Source organism: Oncorhynchus mykiss, chromosome 23 (assembly GCF_057628025.1).
Source record: "Oncorhynchus mykiss isolate SJ-2025 chromosome 23, ASM5762802v1, whole genome shotgun sequence".
In the NCBI taxonomy this organism is placed as follows: domain Eukaryota; kingdom Metazoa; phylum Chordata; class Actinopteri; order Salmoniformes; family Salmonidae; genus Oncorhynchus; species Oncorhynchus mykiss.
The window spans coordinates 4503835-4526740 of NC_143044.1; the positions used below are offsets into that span (position 1 = coordinate 4503835).

The following is a 22906-nucleotide window of genomic DNA, read 5'->3' on the forward strand; positions in this document are numbered from 1 at the left end:
GTTTGTTGTCTCTGAGGGCTGTGAGATTGTGTTAAGAGTCACTGGCAGGGATTTCGGTAACATCCAGTGTGATAACAAAATGCCTTTAATAAACCCATGAAATGACTGGTGTCCCGACTTCGAGGACTAAGCTGTTTTTATTCGATTTTTATCAAACTATATCTGACCGTATCAACCAGGTATCATTGGAAGCACCTGGAACCTGTGCTTCGAATGAGTACAGATTTGCTCCCCTCCAGTGGATAGTAGTGGTACTACACCCTAAAATGACAAACCTTCCACATTGAATTTGGCTCATGAGATTTAAAGGAAAATTCACTTTTTTTTAAAACCAAATCTATCTTTTTTTAATGTAAATGTAATGTTATAGAAGTGTCCCGACATTGTTTTTCTTATATTTCACTTGCTTTTGAGAAAGTTACCCCACCCTGTACTTGCTTCCCATCTCCCAGCGTCTGTGGTTATAGAACCGTTACAATTACATTTAGTTGGACTCGAGCGATACTCTTCCGTGTGCGAGCATGCGCATGCTTTCTCGTTCCGATTATGGTCATGCAAGACATGAGGAAACACATGCATGCCTGCACACGGAAATGTACACGGACTACCGCACCACTTACAGCCGCATATTTGGTACCAATGTTTTCTTTTCAAACAAGGGATTGCAAATAACCAACGTTCATCATTATAGAACAATACATCAGCCCCCCCAGACCTCCTGGAGACTACAAACAAGAAAAATGCGAATGGGCTGCTCAATATGCATTGTTTTGTGTAGGCCTATTTTTTTGTCAGTGTCTGACAGAGCGGGCCAAAGCTGCAAGTGAAATGAATGGAAGTACTGTTAGTGCCACAGAAATTGTTCCATTTGGTGATTTCGTCACCATTGCTCATAACTTAATAATACGTTTCAACAGTATACGACAAGTAATCCTCCATGTACTTTCATGCAACCTCTGTTTAAAACAATTTCTGGAAATGATTGTAAGGGTGAAAAGACAAATACATTCACATTTAAAATGTTAATAGTCACGAAGAAAACAGGCGCTGCCTCCATTATTCCAGCACCATTTCAACTTCCACATTTCAAAATTCAAAAGGCACTCGCACATCTGAGCTATCTTTTTTGCAGGTGCATGGTAACAGTGAATACAATGAAGAAAAAATAAGAAACCCGTGCACTGCTCTTCATAGTTACACTGCTCTTTATTAAGCTTTTACGTATCGGCCTCATGGCCTTCGTCACACATTTTGTGAGTATTTTAAATTAGCACCATTATGTAAACATATCCACATCCGTTCCGCGCATCGAATGTGGTTGGAGTCGAGAGAAAACAAATAAGTACTACCAAATATAACAATGTGCTTTTCATAGATGTTCAAATAGTGTGTACATAAAACGTATTAACACGTCTGTAAAACCACAATGAGGACATAGACCTACCAAGCAAGTGTTCATACATCATTGGGTACAGCGCAAGAAAAACATCAGAGTAATCTGAAATGAGGGCATAATTAATACTCACAATTACAACATAACGTATAAGCATTTCTGTCTGGAGGGTGAAAATACAGAAACATATTTTGCTCAGAGTATTATTTATATGACACCCTCTGTCTGATATATTAACCTTCTCTATGCCACAAAATCTAAAGTTAGAAATGTCATGTTTCAGGTCATTAAAATATTTTGCGACTGGATAATCCCTGTCGTTTCTCCTGATTGAACTTTTATGTTCACAAATTATGTTTGAAAGAAAGAGAGATTTACCTACATAACTCAGCCCACATGGACATTTAATCGTGTAGATAACAATGGGGTGGATGTAGCAGGTAATAATGTCATTTATTTGGAACCGTTTTCCTGTATGTGGGTGGCAGAAATATTCACACTTCATCATATTGTTGCACTGTGCGCAACCTCTGCATTTATAGCTACCATTCCGAAGAGGGCGTAAAAGAGCCTGGCCGATTTTCTTTTGCGGCTGGCAGTTGGCATGGAACCACTTATCGCGTAAATTGCGACCTCTCCTATAATACAATTAGTGGTGGATTCTTAAATTCTGCCGGCAAAGCTGGGTCCGATGATAAAACATGCCCGTGTTTCTTGACAACATCTCCCACTGTTCGAGAGTTCAACGTAATATGTGGTGGTGAACATTACAGAGTCTTCTTTAGCTCTAGCGGGTCTTTTTTGTAGCAGCTCATCTAGTAGTGTTCTCCCCCAATACCAAACTAAGAGCTTCATCCACACATTGTGAAGAGTAGCCTCTTCTTCTAAATTTATTACGCACCTCCCCTGCTTTTTCTAGATAGTCCTCTGTGGAGTGGCATATCCGGCGCAGTCTGTTTGCCCTCGACTCCAAACACATTCGAATGCTCGGAACGGATGTGGATGGGGCTATGTCTACATAAGGGTGCTAATTTTAAAAACTCACGAAAGCTCTGACGAAGGCCGTGAGGCCGACCGCAAAGCTTATTAAAGAGCAGTGTGCAGGTTTCTTCTTTTTCCTCAACTTCAACATAATCAAATCACCCCTGCTTCGTCTAATACAGTGACAACTAAAAGCTATCAAAAACAATTTGCTCCAATTAGAGAAACATGTTAACTCAACCTACTTGTAGAGAAACGCCAATGCTATCCTCCTCTCTTTCATTTTGACGAAACTGTCTCTCACTCTGTCATACAGTACAGCTTTTATTTTTTGATGTCCTTGGCTACCTAGCTAAAAATCCTTCGTGGCTAGCCTAACTTCTATTCATGGGCAACGTTAGCTAGTTACACTTTGTCTTCTAGGCCTACATCTAGCTACACATTGAACTTCCAACCTCCCGGCCAGGGGCACAACAATATATTAATTAATGTTTGGATCAGAATCGCTGTTATAATTATTGGAGAATTTAGTAAAAACAGTCCAAATCCCTATCTCCTTCGTGACTAATTTAGGAAAAGGGCCAATTTTAGCTAGCTGGCTAGCTAGCCACCGGAAGACAACAACAAAACGAATGTAACAAGTCTACGTTTTTCTGCCAATAACATATGCTCTCAATTGGATTTGATGGGAGTGACGCCAAAATCCAAACACGCTTCCCTTCACACTTTTTTGTTGGTGCGCCAGGACCATTCAGATGCTCAACTTTAGCTCAACCTGATTGGCACATTTGTTATACTTTTTTGTCAAGGTAGCCCAGATGCTCGCTGGCTTCTCTCGCCTTCAATGCTACGGACGGCAACAATGTCATACTCGTTTGAACCAGACAGCATCAGACTGATGGCCTACACGTAGAGGCAGAGGGGCGCTGTTTCGCTCGCTCGGATGCTTTCTCCTGTGAGATACATTCAACCTCTTGCAAATTGAAGGAACATTATGAAACATTGGGACGAAATATACATTTTAGTAGTTTTTTTTTCTTCTTCATGTTTGGTTGCCCTTGGCATCCATGCATACAAGCCACTGATTAGCGCTGTATCCCAAGCATGTCTTCAACCCACATCCTTGATCTGTTAGTCCAAACACCTTTTTCCATTGAGCAAGCAGCAAAGGACATGGGCACGTAGCCTCCTGCTTCCTCCCTCAAGAATCTTTAGTCTCTCATGTGATTTAATCAGCAGGCTTCTTTGGTCTGACTGAGGCACCATCCCTCCCTTAGCAAAGTGGTCAAAAGGGGATTATTCCCCTCCTTTGCTAACAAATATGTTACCCAATTAGCCTATCACATACAAGTGAACATTTACCCAGCAGTAATTACCTTACATCGTATTATTATTATTTTTAAGGGTGCAATCTACATTTTTGTATTTCTTTTTCATAATAATCTTCTCACTGACAGGCTGACAACAAAATACCAAGAAGAGATGGATCAGTGAACAGTGGGCTATTTGGAGGGGCAAAGGAAGTGCAATCTTGTTATGACTCCCTCGGACAGTTATAACACTGTTATAAACTATGGCGCTGCACGTACTGAAAGTAACAGTAAAAAAAGGATTATACCGACTCGCCATATAATAAAACACTTTTGGATAGTATACTCAAGCCGTGTCTCTATCGTGTAGGCTAAACGGTGCAATGAGCAACTATTCATCCGTTCTGGGAGGCTACTCTGTCGTACAGCTCCCGCTCAACTCTGCGTAATCCCCGGATGAAGCTGTCATGGCTGCCATTCGCTGAGCTGTCAAGCCTACAAAAACAAAGGTAAAAGCCAACCGAAGTCTCGAATTATGTCGTCGTTGTCAATCATATCGGAGTTTTACTCAGCGGTAAATACATTTTGGTTGAGCTACATTGATGATATTAACTTTTTTTGTCGTGCAATTTTTCGGTGCACTTTGTCACAACCTAAGCTCTTCGTGTGTATTTAATTCAAATCAGTCAATTGGCAAATCAGCCAGCCGTTCGAAAGCTCACACTTCAGAGTGAATGTTTTACAACTCAGTGAGGTGATGATGAGTGATGGTCGAAGTAAAAATCGGAATTGCTTTCAAACAATACATTAAACGCGTTTGTTTGTTACATGTTAATGAACCTTCTCAGTGTGTTTGTTTTGGTCAAGTCAAATAGCACAATAGAAATGGCTGACAGCTTTGACCTGATGCAAAGTTGACATTCTGTAATACATTTTTTGCGGCCAGCAACCAATTTAGCGTATAATATTTTCTTCTACGGAGAACTATTGGGATATAATTTGAACAGGTGTGCTTTAGCATAGAATCTCTTCTTTGACTGAGATCCATTACAAATGCAATTTTTTGTCAGATTTGGTGGATTATTGCAAGTCCTTTGGTCAGTCACATTGAGAAATGTACATGGCACATCATTTGAGTAAACGATTATGGAGTAAGACATTTCCACTATAGTAAATAGTCTGAAATGTAATTACATTGAATCTGCAACAGGTGGATAAGGTTGACCCATGCTGTTGGTTATGTTGTGAGAACATGCACTACTTAGGCATACACCAAGCAGGTAGGCTGCAGAGTAGTTTTGCATTTTGAAAATTGTAGGCTACAAGCCTTATAGTGAGACTACTGCACTACAAGAGTTTGCACTAATGTGCACTTATTGACTGTGGTAATAAAACACAGCATCATTCTTGTATAAATGATTTTAGATCAGGATAATTTTATCCCCATTTCAGAAATACATCCTAATATGGTATTTTCTCAGGTCTGATCTCTGTAAACTAGATTCCGAGGGGACATTTGCATATATTTGATGGTTGCCGGTTTATAGACCAGGAAATTGTTAAATTGGTGAAAATGTTTTGTGCTGGGCTATTTACGCATCTTCTCTCAAAAATATTTAACCAAGTTAAATCAATATGGTTGACTGTTTATGTTTTTTTACAATGAGGTCAGAGGTTCATTGTCTATAATGAATGTCTGGCTTGCAATCAATTGTTGATTGTTTCTTTTAACTCTGTTACAGAGGCCTGAATTGATATGGATCCAGCACGCGCTGAATTAGATGTCCCTGCTGGAGGTAATATAAAAGTTGTCGAGGATGACAGAAACTGGAACAAACGACTCCGTCTCAGGAAAGCTGCCGTTCAGCCCCCAGCCATGCAAAGTAAAGATAAGCATGGGCCAAAGAAGATAACAGAGGACATGGAGAAAAGCACAGAGCAGACGTATTTGAAGAAGACGCCCCTTAAAGTTCAAGAGGGTCAACATGTGACAAAGGTTTCTGGAAATATACTTGGGTTTAGATGCTCTGAATGCAAGGACAGCACAGTATTCAGCCCTAATGACTTACTGAGGCACTTTCAGGAGACTCACCCAGGAAGCCAACCAATTTTTCCTTGTGACATGTGCAGTTTTATTACACATGAATTCTCCCGCCTTAAAGTCCACCAATTAGGCCACAGAGACACTTTTGTCAGCTGCAACATATGCAATGACAATGTCCAGCACACCCTCTTGCAGCTCACCACACATTTAAACATGCACCACAGCTTGAACGGCCACTACTGTTGTGAGAAGTGCAAGTTCTCCACAAGAGATGTAGGAGCATTTTTGGAGCACCTGTATCTACATAACATTGCGCCACAAGCAGGTTCTGCTGACCAGGATTTGATGAGACATCTCATGGCCAAAACAGCACAATTCCGCTTCAGTTGCCAGTTCTGTGACTATAAATCTCATCGAAAATATATCATCACAAGGCACATGGCCACCATTCATGGTGAAGAGAAGAGCCAGAAAAACAAGCCGAAAATGAAAGATGTTGATCCTAAAACAGTAGATAACTCATCTCCAAGACTGAAGCACACAGTGACGAGTACAGTGAGGGAAAATAACTGGATGTCACAAGGCTGTCTTTCTCTGCCGGGGGAAGGATTCCTGGATAAATATTGCAGATTGTCAAATCCAGAGAGGGCTTTGGAGGAGACAAAGCAATTTTTAGAGAAGTCTGTGGCTGCTGAAACAGGTGGGCAGACATGGAACGAAGCTCTTAAGACTGTACTTTCAAATGTGCCCCAAGCCATCACTTCCTTTTCAAACTCAGAAAACTGCATGATATCCAATCCTGGATTCACAAACACAGACAAAGACCTCACTGTCCTCATGCTCAAAAACAAGATTTCAGTTCCTCCGGATGTCACTACTGAAGCCATTGGTTTCAAAATGGTGGAAGGCAAAAAACATTTGGTTCTCAAGGTTACACCAGCAGCAAAGCAAGAGACCTCTGACACAACAAAGACGTCATTGTGTGTCACTGAGCAGGAATCAGAGAAGATTGCTTGTCAAACTAGTGCTGGGGACTCCAATGCAAACGGATGCCAATTAAATTCAACTATCACCCCAAAGACCAGGCCACCCAGTTGTCCAGAATCATTCTCGACACAAAATGATATTGACACTATTTCAACCCTAAAGTTAGTGGAATATGATCAAACTCAAGAAAATAGAGAAAACCAGGAAACAATGGTTGGCCAGGAACACCAGAGACATGACGCAGAACCCAAAGATGTGAATCACTGTGAAGATACGGCAGAGGACATGAAAGTGCCGAAGTTGACAGTGGAGAAAAGTGAGAAAAAGCTCAAATCCTTTCCTGAAGCTCTGTGCTCTTCCAAGACTATGGGGGACAAAAAAAAGTGGAGCACGAAAGTGGTCAGCCCTAAAACTGTAGAGAAAAAATCATCACCAGCATTAAAGCTCCTCCTGAAGAAGAATCCAGTTAAGGAAATGCAGTGGATGTCACAAGGTACTCTTCCCCTGTTAGGAGGAGGTTTGCTGAACAATTCCCACAGACTAGAGCACCCACAGAAAACTTTGGAGGAGACGCAGCAATTTCTTAAAAGAGCACTGTCAACGGAAAATGGCAAAAAGAAACATACCAAGTCCAAAGTGGTCACACGATTGTCAAAGTCAGAAGGAGGCTTTATTCCAAACCTTGGACATTTCAGCACCAGAGTTAACAACCTTAGTGCCCTCATGGTAAAAAATAAGATTTTAGTTCCTCCCAATTGCACTACAGAGGCCATGGGTTTCAAAATGGTGGATGGCAAAAAGCATTTGGTTCTTAAGGTTACACCATCAGACAAAACAGAGGCATCCTTGCATTCCGTTGAGACAAAGGAAGACAACACTCTATCTGAAAGTTGCACTATGAGCCAGAACAGTTTAGTTGTTGTCGAGAAAAGTCAGCCAAGTTCTAAAATCCCTCCAAGCACCATAACAAAGAGTAACTTAGAATATAATTTTGAAAATGTGGAGCTTCCAAACACTAATGTCAGTTTTGAAAACAGAGAAGGAATGAACAATGGCATGGATTCTCATGTCCTAGGTGGCCAACATTGTCCAAGGGTAGGCCTACCTCATGTATCTAATGGAGCCAAATCAGATGGAAATGATTTGGACCAGATAACGGAAGATAAGCCTGACCTGGAAGGGGTTGGAACTACAGAAGCTCAGGTCATCATGGTGTCTCCCTCCCCTATACTCAATTACCTTACTTCCCCACAAGGTAATTAATTAAATCTGATTTGTTAATTGTATTTCCCTTATTGACTTCTGATTACCTGTCTTGCATGATTCTGTCCATGCCACTCTATGTTGTATGGATAGACATTATTGTAGCAGTTTACTTTCCTTTTTACTGAACTAATTGGGATTTGTTCTCTTTTTGAATATTCCAACAGGTATAACAAACTGGTCAGAGATTCCAGTCCACACTCCAGATGTTTATTCTCAGGACTTCCCTCCCAATACCACACTAAGAAATGGAGGAAAACAGGAGGTCTTTGACAGGATTTGCCTCTCACCACAGCAAAACAAACAGAGAGTCAGAGGAAAGAGGCAGAGCGAACTGTCCACAGAGGACTCTCTTGAGCCCCTCTCAAAAGCCAATAAACCCTCCAGCAAAGTTGTGGAAGAAAAAGAGGCTTCACCAGCAGCGGCGCATCACTGGGAGCCAGGCCCTAGAGATGTGGAGAGGACCCTGAAGCTATTGCCATTAAGTCCCACTCAACTCATTACACGTCCAAGGGGAGACCAGCCTGTTGTAGTGCTAAATCACCCAGACACAGACATTCCCGAGGTTACAAATATCATGGAAACAGTCCACAGGTACAAAGGGGAGGTCCAAAAAGTTTTGTTGTCTCGAGAAACATTGAAGGCCTTTGCAGGCATGGGTTGTAATATGTTTAGGGCAAATGCCCCGACGAATGCCTCCGTCTCTCATCAACGTATGTGGCCTGAGAGCAGAGTGAAAGAGAGATTCATCTTGAAATTGAAGCTGAAAAAGATGAGCAGAAAGAAGTACAAAGTGGTGAATGCAATCTCTCACAGCACTGAGCCTCCATTACGATTTAGCTGCTGGTTTTGTGGCCGAGTCTTCAGTGATCAGGAGGTCTGGATTGGACATGGCCAGCGCCATCTGATGGAATCTACTAAAGAGTGGGATAAGCTGAAATGTGAAAAGTCATAATGCAATCTACACTGGATTCAAAGTTGAGAAAGGTGCTCCTGCACAAAAGCAATGGACAGAAAATATTAAATTAATTTCACTGTCTTGTTAGAGAATAATGTTGATAATGATGACAAAATAATAGTGTACAAAATCTATGTAACAACATGAGTTCTTTGAAAATACAGGGCTCTAACACTCAGGTAAAGTTTGCATTATTGTTATTATTTTTTATGTTAATTTTTTTTCATTTGCTCATATCTAAGTATTTAATTTGAAACCCACTTATGTTTCGGTGCTACCATCGTTTTAGATAGGATGCAATCTATTTGTTGTTTCAGTTATGTCTAACCAACATGCAATGCTATACAAGTTGATGTAAGTACATTGTCATAGGGACTCTTTCACAGAACACTGTAATAAGGACACGAATGAGCCATACTCCTAAAGCTCTCAACATGAACCTTTAACATTATACCGGTATGTATAGTGTGTGTCATATGATTATAGTTTTTGGAGGGGATGGCAGGTTTCCTATGTTACTAGGCTTTATCAACATTTTTTGAAAAGCTATATTATTTGACATTTTATTTCAGATTTTCAGATGTACATTGTGTTTTATCCCCCCCCCCCCCCCCCACACACACACACACAATCCCTGTTAAGGCCCATAGAAAATAGGGAATGTTTTTGTTTGAATGCATACAGTACAATATGTACCAAAAATATTAATGGTTTCGAATATAGTAGTATCCATATGTGGGGCACATTTTGTTAAGATAGTCCTGCACTAGTAGCAGGAGTAGTCCAAAGTATTCACCTTTTTATAATTGAACGAAATCCATAGTATGTTATAGGATGACTCATGGCATGTCTGCATATAGCCTAACAATGCTGGTTTTACATGCAAAATATTGTTTTTCTGAAAGAAATTCCTATTGTGACTTGAAATGATTGTTTTTTAATAGGATTATGAACAGACAGTGACTATTTCTTCCCATTATCTCACTTTATGAAGCTTATGACAATATTGATATGCATGTTACTGTATGTTTCCTTATGTTCTGAAAGTGTCCATGGAAAGGGATACTTTTAGTTAGTCAGCACAGGACCATTGATCAAATGGACCCACATCATAAATACACATAGCACATCTTTCTGACCATACCCTTTCTGCTTGCACACGTCAGCATTAGTCATCCACCATGTATTTCTGCATTCAAACAGATAATTGTCAAAGTGTCTCTCCACATCACAATCACAGTGCATCATTGTAATGGCGCGTATGTTCAGCAGCCCCTCTAGGCATCTCTTTCTCTCTCTCTCTCTCTCTCTCTGGCATGGATGAATTATAGGACGTACCTGGTTTGGAATAGTAGTCAGGGAAAGAGGTACAATTTTGACTTAGGAAATATTTGTTTTTCTCCAAGTGCCTGACCTTTACACAATGAATATGTATTTATCTTGATACACACCTGGTAGCATTATGTGTTGTACAGATCAATAAATACAAATAGTTTGACAATATATGTGTGATTATTGAATATGTATGTAAGTTGGGTAACACAATTAAGAAAGGAAAGGTATATCAATCATTTTGAGTTAATGAACACAACTAAAGAATATAGTAGAAAACTCAATGCTGCAGATATTTTTTTGATCTATTGGTGTTGCTTTCCAGCATCATACACCATTCACACATACTGTAGTTACTTTCTATTTATAATATTTCTACAATATTTTATTCTTTAAGAATACATAATGCCACTATTTGAGGGGCTATGTTTGGTTGGTAGAAAAGACCCCATAGAATGCAAACACACGTTTGAAAATGTACACACATGAACTATTTTACTTAATTGGCACAGTACCAGTCCCGGAAACATGACCCTAGGCAACAGCATTGACTAGGGTCCGGTAATCATGACGGACTGACTTAGTACATTTCGAAAAGAGGGAAAAAAATTGTTCCAGGAGGGTCCTCTTCAGACAGGCACCTCTCCCATCAAACCACGATTCAAAGTTTGCAGGCAAAACCTTTGCAGTGGTTTTAGTGAAGGTAGTTGATGCAATCTAGCCAATTACCAAATGCACTCATTAAAAATAACCTCTGTGATCTTCATCTTGATAGCTTCTATTTTGTGGCCGGGGGATGTTGGCAGGGAGAGAAGGCAGTGATGTAGTTCTTCTATGTCCATCTGACGTTATATGACGTACAGACGTGTTAAGCTGGAGCATTGGTACATTGCCAAAAGCAACCCGTCTGTCTAGAGAGACTAGCACATTACAGTAAGTCAATTTCATTCTGGTCTTGCTTGGATAGCCATGACTGGGTGAATGTGACTAGACTAATCCAACTGTTTGTCACAAACCCTGAACAGATGGTCAGTAATTTCAAACTGAGAGCAGCATCAAATTGCCTGATGACTTGCACACAGGTCTTACACTAGACGCACTGATTTGGAATGTGACTCCCAAGTCCGAACCTTAAATCCCTGATGATCCATAGGACTAGTTAGGATCTAGTGAGGCCTAAGGATTCACAGCATAGCACAGTTTGGTAGAGTCCTTGGAGTTACTCTGGCTGTCAATCAGTACCAAGGGGTTCCTCTGATGGTTCTCAATGATGTGGGAAACACTGGTGAAACGCTGAGGGAATACAATAAGAGGTGTCAGGCCTACAGGTTAGGAATCAGGCCATCTATATTTCATGGATATCAGAAAATTGTTTTGTAGCCCATCAAGATGAGATGTTGTCTACCTCCTCTCCTTTCTTCTCCCTCCCGAGTGCGTATCGCTGCGATGCTTGGATGTAGCGCACTGGGATGTTGTAGACTCTACTGTTGTAAAACACCACTAAAGTGTATGGCTGCTGTGTGTCCTGACCAGAGCTCTTCCTTATGAGGAAGGATCCATCCTGAAACAAAGGAGATGCACAGTACAGTCAGCGGGAGCAATCCAAGTGTCATTCTTATCCTAACACCTGTGATTTAGTTTATTAAAAAAATGCAAGTCGATCTGAAGACTGTGATTATAATAAGAGTATGTTTAATTGTCTGTATTCATGTGAGTGAGACTCGCCTTATTTGAGCGAACCAAGGCATCCTCAGCTGTCTTACGGTCACAGGTGCTGGCATACCAGGGTTTCTTCAAGACATCTGTCCCCTACAACAACCACAAAAATACAGAAACAAGGAAGTGTGTTTAAAGTCAAGTCCATGTGGCCCTAATATGCTTTGCAGTTTTCGCAAACTTTAATAGTGTATTCATCCATGCATTGTGCATGCCATCACCAGTATTTTGAGCTACGTTGTGGTATGTTATAAATAAAATAGTGACATTTAGGTCAACTTTTTATCACCTCTTCAGCATCTGTTAACCCTTTTTCATCTGTGGGTACAGTTCCTCTATCAGGTTCTGGGAATTAGAAAAAGTTTTAAAAAAAATACTAATTTAGTGTTGTGTAGACACAGCAGAATCCATTCACAGAATAAATGTTTGCTGTGCTGTGTCACTGTCAGGGTCGAGGTTATGGTCATCTGCCTGTGGCCGTTTGCATATCATTCATAATCAACATGACTCTCTCAGACCTGTACTTACTGTGAGATGTAAACAACTGTGGCAGAGGAATCCTGCAGTAGAGAAAAGAAGAACATTCCGGAATAATTTATATTGGCCTTGACGCATGTCGGTTTGTGCTGTCTTGCTAACTCTGCAAGACAGTACACACATATCTGGGGCCAGGCTATAAAGAGATATCTGCTCGGCGCAAAATAGAGAGATTTCTTATGAAGACATGATGTTTCTTACTTGGCACACTTGTATTCAGAGGGCTGGGGTGTGGCCGTGAGTTTCTGGTTAATGTGCCTCGTGACCAGTGCTGTGCCTGTGGAAAAGCAGATATAGCAAGAGAGTGTGTTACAGTGGTCAACTATTATACAAGTGGATGACTGCATAAACACTTTCTGGATTTAACAATTTAACAATTTACAGCAATACAATTCATTGAATTGTGTGTTTTATTTACTGTAATGCATTTCATAGGCATAAAAGGTTATGAAATCAAAACAGTTTAGGAATAGGTAACTACCTTCATTTCCCCCGGATGCAATATCTGGCCTCTGAAAAAAGACAAACATGATCACCCTGCACCATATCCCATAGAATTTAGAATTTCACACTTTGTTTTTTTCCCAAAATATATTTTTGAGTTTCCCCTACCGGTCTAAAATATGGCTTCAATGGCTTCCTAAAATAGAGAGGATTATGTGAGTTATGTCATCCCTGAAACCAGACTTTTCCGGTGCTCTTCTAAGTGAACGAGCAGCCAGCAATGAACAGAAAATATGATATATAATTTTAGTGAGTGACACGTACGTCTCTCTGGGCATTGGTTTGGGAAGTGCAGGCAGGGGCTTTTGCCCAGACGCTGAACTGCCAGCTAGGAGAACAGAGATGACATACAGTAAATTCACACATATAAAGTAAGTTCTGTTAAGTAACACAATGTTAAGTTATTTTATGCTCTTTTACAATCTTTTAACTTCCATTCATTGTAATGTATGTTGTGTTGTGTCTCATGTACAGTGCCTCTTCAGAAAGTATTCACACCAATGGACTTTTTCCACATTTAGTTGTGTTACAAGGTGGGATTAAATTGGATTAAAATGTCTTTTTCTTTCAAAGATCTACACAAAATACTCTGTAATGTCAAAATGGAAGAAAAAAAAATGTTTAAAACAAAATATGAAAAATACACACAAATATAACTTGATTACATAAGTTTTCAACCCCCTGAGTCAATACATGCTGGAATCACCTTTGGCAGCGATTACAGCAGTCTTTCTGGGTAAGTCTATAAGAGTTTTGCACACCTGGATTGTACAGTATTTGCACATTATTCTTTTCAAGCGTTGTCAAGTTGGTTGTTGATCATTGCTAGACAGCCATTTTCAAGTCTTGTCATAGATTTTCAAGCCGATTTGTTTAAAATTCACTGCTCGACTGAGGGACCTTACATATAATTGTATGTGCGAGGTACAGTGATGAGGTAGTCATTCTAAAATCAGGTGAAACACTATTACGCACACAGAGTGAGTCCATGCAACAGACTAATGTTCCATTTTTGTTTTGCATCTGGCAATCCACTAGATGGCATAATTAGCCAATTGAAGTAACTACCAACATAGTACATCAAATATTTTGGAGGATATGGAACAATGCTCTTCCTTAATAGTTGTCTGTTTTCTTTTAGAATGTATTATTGCCACATTAATGTTTGAAGGTTTAGTCATTTGGCTGATGGTGGTAATATGGATATATACATACTTAATTCTGGATTGCAGGCTTCATATTCAGCATCATCTATGGGCTCCTGGACCTGGATGACAATAACAAAAACAAATGGTTAACAATTCCAATGCTGATAATATCCCATCTTTACTGTTCTATTACTATCTCATCAAAGAAAGTATTTGGGGTCAGGTACAATGTCCAGAGTCTCTTTGGTACAGTAGAACTTACTGGGATTGGATGACAACTCTTCATGTGCATTCTGGAGAGAGAAGAGAACATATTAATTATTCATGTCAGTGTGGCAACGAAACAGAAGAAAACGACCTCATGTTTATTAAATAGTTTATCGTTCAATTGCAGTCGTGCATAAAATCCATGTTTCCTGGTCTCCAGAAGAAGTTGTAGTCATTGTTAGCACCTTGGGCTGGCTCTAGGGGGCAAACTCTGTCTAGGGACTCTGAGGAGTGGGGAAGGTCTGTAAAAAAAAAAAAACTGTCATTTTTGTGTCTTTTTCCAATAAATAGATATTTAGATACTGTATTTCTGTCAGGGGAAATGTTGATCCCATTTGACCCAGTCTGAAAAGTGCTTCCGTCCCTGAACCAGAACTGACCTGCTCACTGTGGGAGGAGAGTTTTCCTTTAGATGAAAGAGAACATGGGACACATCAAGCATAGTCCTACAGTCATTAACTATACTATTCATTGTAATGTATTAGCCGTTGGTTATCAAACCTACCTCCATGTCAGGGACTTCATACACATCTGAAAAACAAAACAAAAAGACTAAGCCTCAAAATATCTAACTCAGTCGGGCACATTAAGTGCAATAAATGAAATGTGTAGAAATCTGTTGAAATTCAATCAATCCCCACAAACAATTCCATATATTCAGTGCCCCTGCTGAGATGCAGACGCATACCTGGGCTATTTGAGCGCTCTGGCACAGTCTTGGACATTGAAGGACTGCTCGTTATTGGTTTGCCTCTTCCATGCATCAGACGGTCTGAAGGGAGGTTTACATGTGGATTGTATGTTGACATTAAGGTGTCTTGTTAACGTTTGTCTGACGATGATTGGCAACAGATAAAAATGTGCAATGGTTTCATGACACCTGTATGTTGAAGATAAGATCATTCAGGAACATAGTGTACATGGTGCCTGATTCATTTATTGGGACAGCTTACTAGCAGGTGATTCCTCTGTGGGGTTTATATAGTTGTCTTCATCGTCACTTTCTGGGTTGACGTAGTCTTCCTAAAGACAACGATCATACAACGTGTCATGAAAAAGTACGAGGCAAATAATGTGTCAATATGCTGTCATGAAAACAGAAAACAATTTTTGTTTTGCCTAACAACTTCACATTACTTCATCATAGTCCTGCTGGTTGGGTTTAGGGGGCAGTGATGGTGACGGTTTGGTGGTCTTTGGAGGCCAGACGGGCTTCCTGGGGGAGGGGCTTCCCGGCCTGTTGCGGCAGCTGTCTGGGAAAAGAGAAGCAAAAGCAGAAACAGGACATCAGGATTTGCATAACGCTACAACACGTGGTCATTGCGGCGCTCTGTGTCGGTCACGGTCCACTGACTACCCACTGGGCACATACTGGTTCAATCGACACTGTTTCCACGTCATTTCAAGCGGTCACTCAGAAATATTAATCAGCCGTTTCCTTCATGCATGCAAGCATGCCAAATATGTGATTTATATACAGTAGTCCTCCTAACATGAGCTAAACATAGCTTCTACATTAAATAGATACATGTAGATAGAGGAGAGAGTAGTCTTGAATAGCCAGACATGGTATTCTTTCATTTGTTACCTAGAAGCTTGGCATGCATGGCTGCATGATGAGTAGTGTTGTGTGTGTGTACTGTGTGTGTGTGTATGTGTTAGAGAGAGAGTAAGAAAAGGGAAAGGGGGATACCTAGTCAGTTGTACAACTGAATGCATTCAACTGAAATGTGTCTTCCACATTTAAAGTAGTAGTTTTGTGTGGTTGTGCGTGTGGGTGAGTGCCTGCGTGTGTGCATGCCTGCATGGATGCGTGCATGAGTGTGTGTGGCAGAGTGGACGAGATCTCACCTATGTATTCCCCCCTGGGAAAGGAGGCAGACGAAGTGGAGGGGAAGACTCTCTGACAGGGAGGAGGCTCATAGCTGTCATCCTTCTCCTCTTGAGGGAACTCATAAGTGTCACTGTCCTGCAACATCATGATATCGTTAAGATGCTCAGTCCCACAGCTTTGGTTGATGTAAAGTGTAAACACTGTACAGCTGCTGACATGAGTCAAACCTCTGTGGGAGCACTGTCAGATGCAAGTTTATATTAGAAGCATTTCTCTAACATGTTAGTGTTTTAGAATCAATACAGCATGTGGATTGAACTCACAAACTCTTTTTCAGACCACTGTTCTTCCTCCACGTCATTACCTGTAAAGATAAATATTAAATGAGGGCCCCACAGTATGAGATGCAAAGTCATTGGAAATTACAGCATTGGGAAGACATGCATCATAGCTTCTGAAATCATATTCTGAACATATTGCTGCAAAAATATTGCTGACCATTGTCCCCAAAAACAAACTATTGTCACTATTATATACACTAGTTCAAGGGCCACATTGTGAGACATGTAGATAGGTCTTACCGTGATAGTCTTTTACGGGTAGTTTTGGAGATGACTTGTTTTGAAATCTACAGTACAGACAGACCAGTTAGGAGTAAAAGGCAAAGTTTTAGAAACAAGAATGGACTTAACTATTTTTAGACATTCAACTTTGGGCCTGAAGAGTGATTGTACACATGAACGTTACCCCTCCCAGTTCTGTGTAGTATCACCTCCTCATTCTGAAACCTATGTCATTTCTTCATGATCTATTACTGAATTCTTGAATTCTACAGCATGTTAACGTATACAGTTGTGTGCCAGCGGCTCCGTTTCAAGGAGGGAGAGAGAGAGAGAGTAAAATCACCTGTCTGTACATGTTTCTCTGTTTGTCTATTTTCAGATTGAAGAAAGAGGAATAGTCACTTATCACCAAGGTTACTGTAGTAAACTAAAACTGAAACCAATCATGAAAAAACGATTTAGTAAACTGAAATAAAATAATGAACAAACCTGTAAAAAAAAAAACTGTACTGAAACTATTATTTTGCGGGTTAATGTAGCCAGGCGAATGCGATATTTCGATCATAGGCATAGCTTGTGCATTACTATCACTAGCTATCACTAGTTAACCTGCAAAAAAAATCTTCTTGGTAGCTAATTTGATTCTTCTTACAAAAGTTGAAAAGCTTTGGATTGGGTTAAACATGGGCCAGATACGTTTCCACCAAACTTTTTGTCTCGGGGCTATTCCTTTTAAATCCAAGCCACATTGAAATTTACTTTAGAATTTCCACCTAACCTAAAATATATGACATATATTTTTATACAATTAAAACTAGCAAATCAGCTCTCAAAAATAACTGAAACTAAACTCAATTCCAAGTCAAAACCCCAAAACTAAACAAAATAAAAACTAGTTAAAAAACTTGAATAACCTTGTTTATCACCACAAAAAAAACATTGAAGAAATTATACCATGTGGGTGCACTGCACTCTCAGCTGAACTGAGCTGAACCGAGCTGTATTTCCAATGCCATACATACCGTAGTTCTGTTCTTGTTCCCACATATAGAGATGCTGGAATCTCATTCCCCTCATATACTGCATTTCAGATAAATGCCTCTACCTCGTCAGTGTAGTGTATAACTCAATATAATGAACTAGGGGCACAACTGGTGTCCTTGCAAACTTATGGGTAACAGAGAGTAGTGTTAAGCAATGCTCTCTGTTTATGGAGTGTCAAACATTTATTTTTGATAATCTGACCTTCTCAGCCTGTTTAGGATGCTGCCATCAGTCTTCTTCATATCCTGGACCATCTTCTGAAGCTGGCTGGAAGACGCGTTTAAAGCTTCTCATTAAAGGTATCATATTTCACAAAAATCATGCAGTGTTCATAAACGTAATACGGTACATAACTGTTAATACCATTTGGAGACAATAGCACGTGCTAGACAAAATGTTACAGCACACACATACGGTGCATTCGGAAAGTATTCAGACCCCTTCCCTTTTTCCACATTTTGTTACGTTACAGCCTTATTCTAAAATGGATTAAATACATTTCTTCCCTCATTAATCTACACATAATACCCCATAATGACAAAGCGAAAACAGGTTTTTAGATATGTTTGCAAATGTATTAAACTTAAAAAACAGAAATACCTTATTTACACAATTATTCAGACCCTTTACTATGAGACTTGAAATTGAGCTCTGGTGCATCCTGTTTCCATTGATCATCCTTGAGATGTTTCTACAACTTATTGGAGTCCACCTGTGGTAAATTCAATTGATTGGACATGGTTTGGAAAGGCACACACCTGTCTACATAAAGTCCCACAGTTGGCAGTGCATGTCAGAGCAAAAACTAAGCCATGAGGTCAAAGGAATTGTCCGTAGCGCTCAGAGACAGAATTGTGTCGAGGCACAGACCTGGGGAAGGGTACCAAAAAATGTCTGCAACATTGGAGGTCCCCAAGAACACAGTGGTCTCCCTCATTCTTGTGGCCTACCCTCAAGTGGCCTACCCTCCATACAATGACGGGTAGGCCACCATTTTAAATAATAATTTGTTCTTAACTGACTTGCCTAGTTAAATAAAGGTTACATAAATAACAGTAAAAATTCTTAAATTGAATAAGTTTGGAACCACCAAGACTCTTCCTGGTGCTGGCCATCCGGCCAAACTGAACAATCGGAGGTGAAGGGCCTTTGTCAGGGAGGTTAGCATTGTCATTCTGACAGAGCTCCAGAAGGACAACCATCTCTGCAGCACTCCACCAATCAGGCCTTTATGGTAGAGTGGCCAGAAGGAAGGCACCCAAAAGGCACCTAAAGGACTAAATAAGATTCTCTGGTCTGATGAAACCAAGATTGAACTCTTTGGCCTGAATGCCAAGCTTCATGTCTGGAGAAACCTAGCACCATCCCTACAGGGAATCTTGGTGGTGGCAGCATCATGCTGTGAGGATGTTTTTCAGCGGCAGGGACTGGGAGACTAGTCAGGATCGAGGGAAAGATGGACGGAGCAAAGTACCTCAGGACCTCAGACTGGGGGCGAAGGTTCACCTTCCAACAGGACAACGACCCTAAGCACACAGCCAAGAAAACGCATGAGTGGCTTCTCTAAATGTCCTTGCGTGACCCAGCCACGAACATATCTGGAGAGACCTGAAAATAGCTGTGCAGCAACGCACCCCATCCAACCTGACAGAGCTTGAGAGGATCTGCAGAGAAAAATGGGAGAAACTCCCCAAATACAGGTGTGCCAAGCTTGTAGAGTCATACCCAAGAAGACCTGAGGCTGTAATTGCTGCCAAAGTTGCTTCAACAAAGGGTCTAAATTATTATGCAAATTAAATATTTCCGTTTTTCATTACACCCACCGGGGGTACTTGACCTATACACAGGGTGTACTTGAGAAGACTCATGAGACCATAGGCTTTCTGGTAAAATGCACATGAAGGAGTACTTCAAGGGTATTCTGGGCAGAGCTGAATATACTTGATGGTACAGTAACCGAAAAAAGGTTGAGAACCACTGGAGCAGCTGATACAATAGTAGAGACCACTTATGGAATGTATCACTTCTTACCTTACACTAGATGGCAGCATGACGCTATTTCTAAATTCTAAATCCCGTTTTTTGCTTTGTCGTTATTGTGTGAAGATTGAACAATTGAATGCATTTTAGTATAAGGCTGTAACGTAACAAAATGTGGAAAAAGTCAAGGGGTCTGATATGTGTATATGTGTGTGTATATATGGCAAGGTCTAAACATTTGGCTCTGGCAAAAACCATAGTTCCAGTCTTTCAGAGTCAACATTCCATGTTGGCTAGCACTTGGAGGTGAAGATTCACACCCATGCACACTCAGACTCACTCAATCACCGAAGCCTGCATGCAATTACAGATTGAGAGCACGAGGAGACAGGTGTGAGACGTGTAATTACAGTAACATCCACATGAGTCAGTCTTCTCTTACCACATCCCCTCTCACTTTAGAGTTTGATTTATGTAACAGCCTGCCAGAGCCATCAGAAATAAACTGTTTTTTTGCTTTAAACACATTTTTTTTACTGTTTAAAATAATCTGGATGCAACATTGGATGGAATAGTTGCTGTGGCCTACAATAAGGTACAGAGAAAAACATTGTCTGGTAAATGTATTATTGTGAGCATTGCAGAAAACAGATGTACAGTACAACTGGTTGGAACTTAGTGTACACAATTATATATTTACAGTAGTCTTCACTTGCCAGTTGCCACTACGCCATCTATAGAAATAGGTCGTCATTGAATAATAGGCAGAATTTAAATTGTAAAAAAAAAGTTTGGTTTTGATTACAACGGTTAACAACATAACATATTTCCCAGTGTTACAAATACATTGACCAACATAATATTGCATGCAAACATGGGTATCTCTTACCGAAGTGTTGCACTTGCAGGAGCTGTGAACTTGTTCAGTGTATCCATATCTTAATGAGTAAATTGACCCGAGAGGCGACCTGCTGCGTCTAGCCACTGTCCAGCTCAATGTTTGCGTTGTGAATGAACTCACTGGCACTGGCTGCCTGCCTAAAATGTCATCATAGCTGTGGGAAAATAATAATACCTCTGCAAGAGCAAGCACTTCTCCTTTCCACTGCTCGAGTTTGGTCATGAAGACAATTCTGTTTTCAGTGTAATTTGGATTTACACAATAACATTCCCACCACACAACATGGCAGATTAGAAAGATAAATATTGCCCCTGCTGTGACAATACTCTGACCAGCCAGCACAGTAAACAGAGAGGGGAGCCTTTACTGACATTTGTCAATTGTCCAAGAGATGGAAATACACAGAGGTTGCTAAAATACACAAAAAAAACATCATCCAAAGCCACTGTTGAAACGCCTGCCTGATGCTTTTCCTGTGCAATATACAGGCTCAGTCTGTTGGGCAGTCAGGAACATTTTTCAATAAGGGTTCTAGTCAGGATTCACGCTGTGTTTTTAAGTGGTATTAGGCTCAATTGGCATTGGAACATACAGTATAATTAGCAAATTACATGGGTTGACTGTGCACTCTAGTTAATCAATGACGCAACAAAAAAAGCTCACATTCCTATTTCCAGGGGTCTGAATTGTTACAATATTCTGTTTCTTTTTGTGGGGTCATGTGTTCCAACAGGCAAGACAACAGAAATGTTTAATAACATGGCTTTGAACATGGTCATGACCTCTTTGAACGTCTACCCATTAGCCACAAGCCTACCCATATGAGCAGAAATTAGACATAGACTACTACACACTTAGAAAATAAGGTGCTATCTAGAACCAAAAAGGGTTCTGCTATGGAGAGAGCCGCAGAACCCTTTTGGAACCCATTTTTCTAAAAGTGTAATAGTACATTATCGTAGCTCATAAGCAAGTACGGTTTCTGTTTCACATACCTTGACAGTTAACTCATGTTGCTTATTTAGTATAGATTGGAGCTATGTTTAGTTAGCCATGAAGCGTAACATATAAGAATAGTAACTATTACACCACTAGCAGATCTTGATCAGGAGAGGCCATTTTACATTTCCCTCTAGAGCTCTGGCTCCCTAATAATCCATCTGTTTGGATTCTCCATCAGATATCAAACAAACCAAACAATAGAACAACAGTAGAAACACTGAAACAAGGCAGGGAAATCATGAACTTGTTGGTGTGAGGCTCAATTGCTTATTCAACTTCCTTATTGCACAAGTTTATGATTAACCACATGAAAACGGGAACTCATAAGGAAAGAGTTCACAGTAAATGCATCAGCCTAGTAATATAGATTGTCAATTTTTACCTTGGAGAGGAAAGTGAGAGAGGCACACGCACACGCGCACACATGCACACGTGCACACGCACGCACGCACGCACACAGGAAAACAGGAACTCTTAAGGAAAGAGTTCACAGTAAATGCATCAGCCTAGTAATGTAGATTGACCATTTTTACCTCGGGGAGGAAAGTGAGAGAGGCACATGCATGTGAAAACACACGCGCACACGCACACACACACACACACACACACACACACACACACACACACACACACACACACACACACACACACACACACACACACACACTCTCTCTCTTTGTCTTTGCAGTGCTCTCTTGGTACTTGAAAGGGGCAGCAGGTAGGGGTGGCAGGTAGCCTAGTGGTTAGAGCATTGGGCTAGTAACCGAAAGTTTGGTGGATCGAATCCCTGAGCTGACAAGGTAAAAAACTGTTGCTCTACCCCTGAACAAGGCAGTTAAACCACTGTTCCCTGGTAGGCTGTCATTGCAAATAAGAATTTGTGTTCTTAACTGACTTGCCTGGTTAAAAAAAGAGGTATCTGCTGTGTTCACATGAGGGAAGACCACGAGAGAGAAAGACACACACAGAGTATGAAGAGAGGGTTACTCACAGTTGATGGATGAGGCTGAACCTGGTCATATCACTGTCAGACAGATTCTGTATGAGAAGCAGAAAGATAGATATAAAATATTTTTTAAATTCAAATCTCTGTGTTCTTTACTGTAAATTAATGTGTTGTTATGTTGGGTTTTGTAAAATAA

General features: G+C 40.5%; 2 protein-coding genes across 2 annotated transcripts; one reads left to right on the top strand and one right to left on the bottom strand.

Annotated features, from left to right (window-relative positions):
• The first annotated feature begins 4088 nt into the window (after nt 1-4088).
• On the top strand, nt 4089-10437 carry LOC110502307 (zinc finger protein 518A). The gene is made up of 3 exons (XM_021580243.3): nt 4089-4193; nt 5427-7970; nt 8146-10437. Exons 2-3 carry the CDS (start codon nt 5441-5443, stop codon nt 8931-8933), a joined length of 3318 nt encoding a protein of 1105 aa, XP_021435918.3. The 5' UTR covers nt 4089-4193; nt 5427-5440; the 3' UTR covers nt 8934-10437.
• On the bottom strand, nt 9854-20906 carry LOC110502308 (B-cell linker protein). Its single transcript, XM_021580244.3, has 22 exons — nt 20751-20906; nt 18083-18148; nt 16856-16902; nt 16598-16638; nt 16292-16409; nt 15578-15693; nt 15394-15463; nt 15129-15212; nt 14946-14971; nt 14821-14846; nt 14626-14682; nt 14436-14466; nt 14241-14292; nt 13290-13353; nt 13134-13161; nt 13003-13033; nt 12723-12798; nt 12513-12544; nt 12274-12329; nt 11994-12077; nt 11674-11829; nt 9854-11561 (listed from the first exon to the last, which is right to left on the bottom strand). Exons 1-22 carry the CDS (start codon nt 20795-20797, stop codon nt 11445-11447), a joined length of 1425 nt encoding a protein of 474 aa, XP_021435919.3. The 5' UTR covers nt 20798-20906; the 3' UTR covers nt 9854-11444.
• Between the last annotated feature and the right edge of the window lie 2000 nt (nt 20907-22906).

Coding starts and splice junctions, on each gene's coding strand:
- LOC110502307 (XM_021580243.3), top strand. CDS start 5,441: ATGGATCCAGCACGCGCTGAATTAGATGTCCCTGCTGGAGGTAATATA. Junction 7,971..8,145: donor TTACCTTACTTCCCCACAAG/GTAATTAATTAA, acceptor ATATTCCAACAG/GTATAACAAACTGGTCAGAG.
- LOC110502308 (XM_021580244.3), bottom strand. CDS start 20,797: ATGGATACACTGAACAAGTTCACAGCTCCTGCAAGTGCAACACTTCG. Junction 16,410..16,597: donor AGTGGTCTGAAAAAGAGTTT/GTGAGTTCAATC, acceptor ATGATGTTGCAG/GACAGTGACACTTATGAGTT. Junction 14,467..14,625: donor CCCCCTAGAGCCAGCCCAAG/GTGCTAACAATG, acceptor TTCTCTCTCCAG/AATGCACATGAAGAGTTGTC.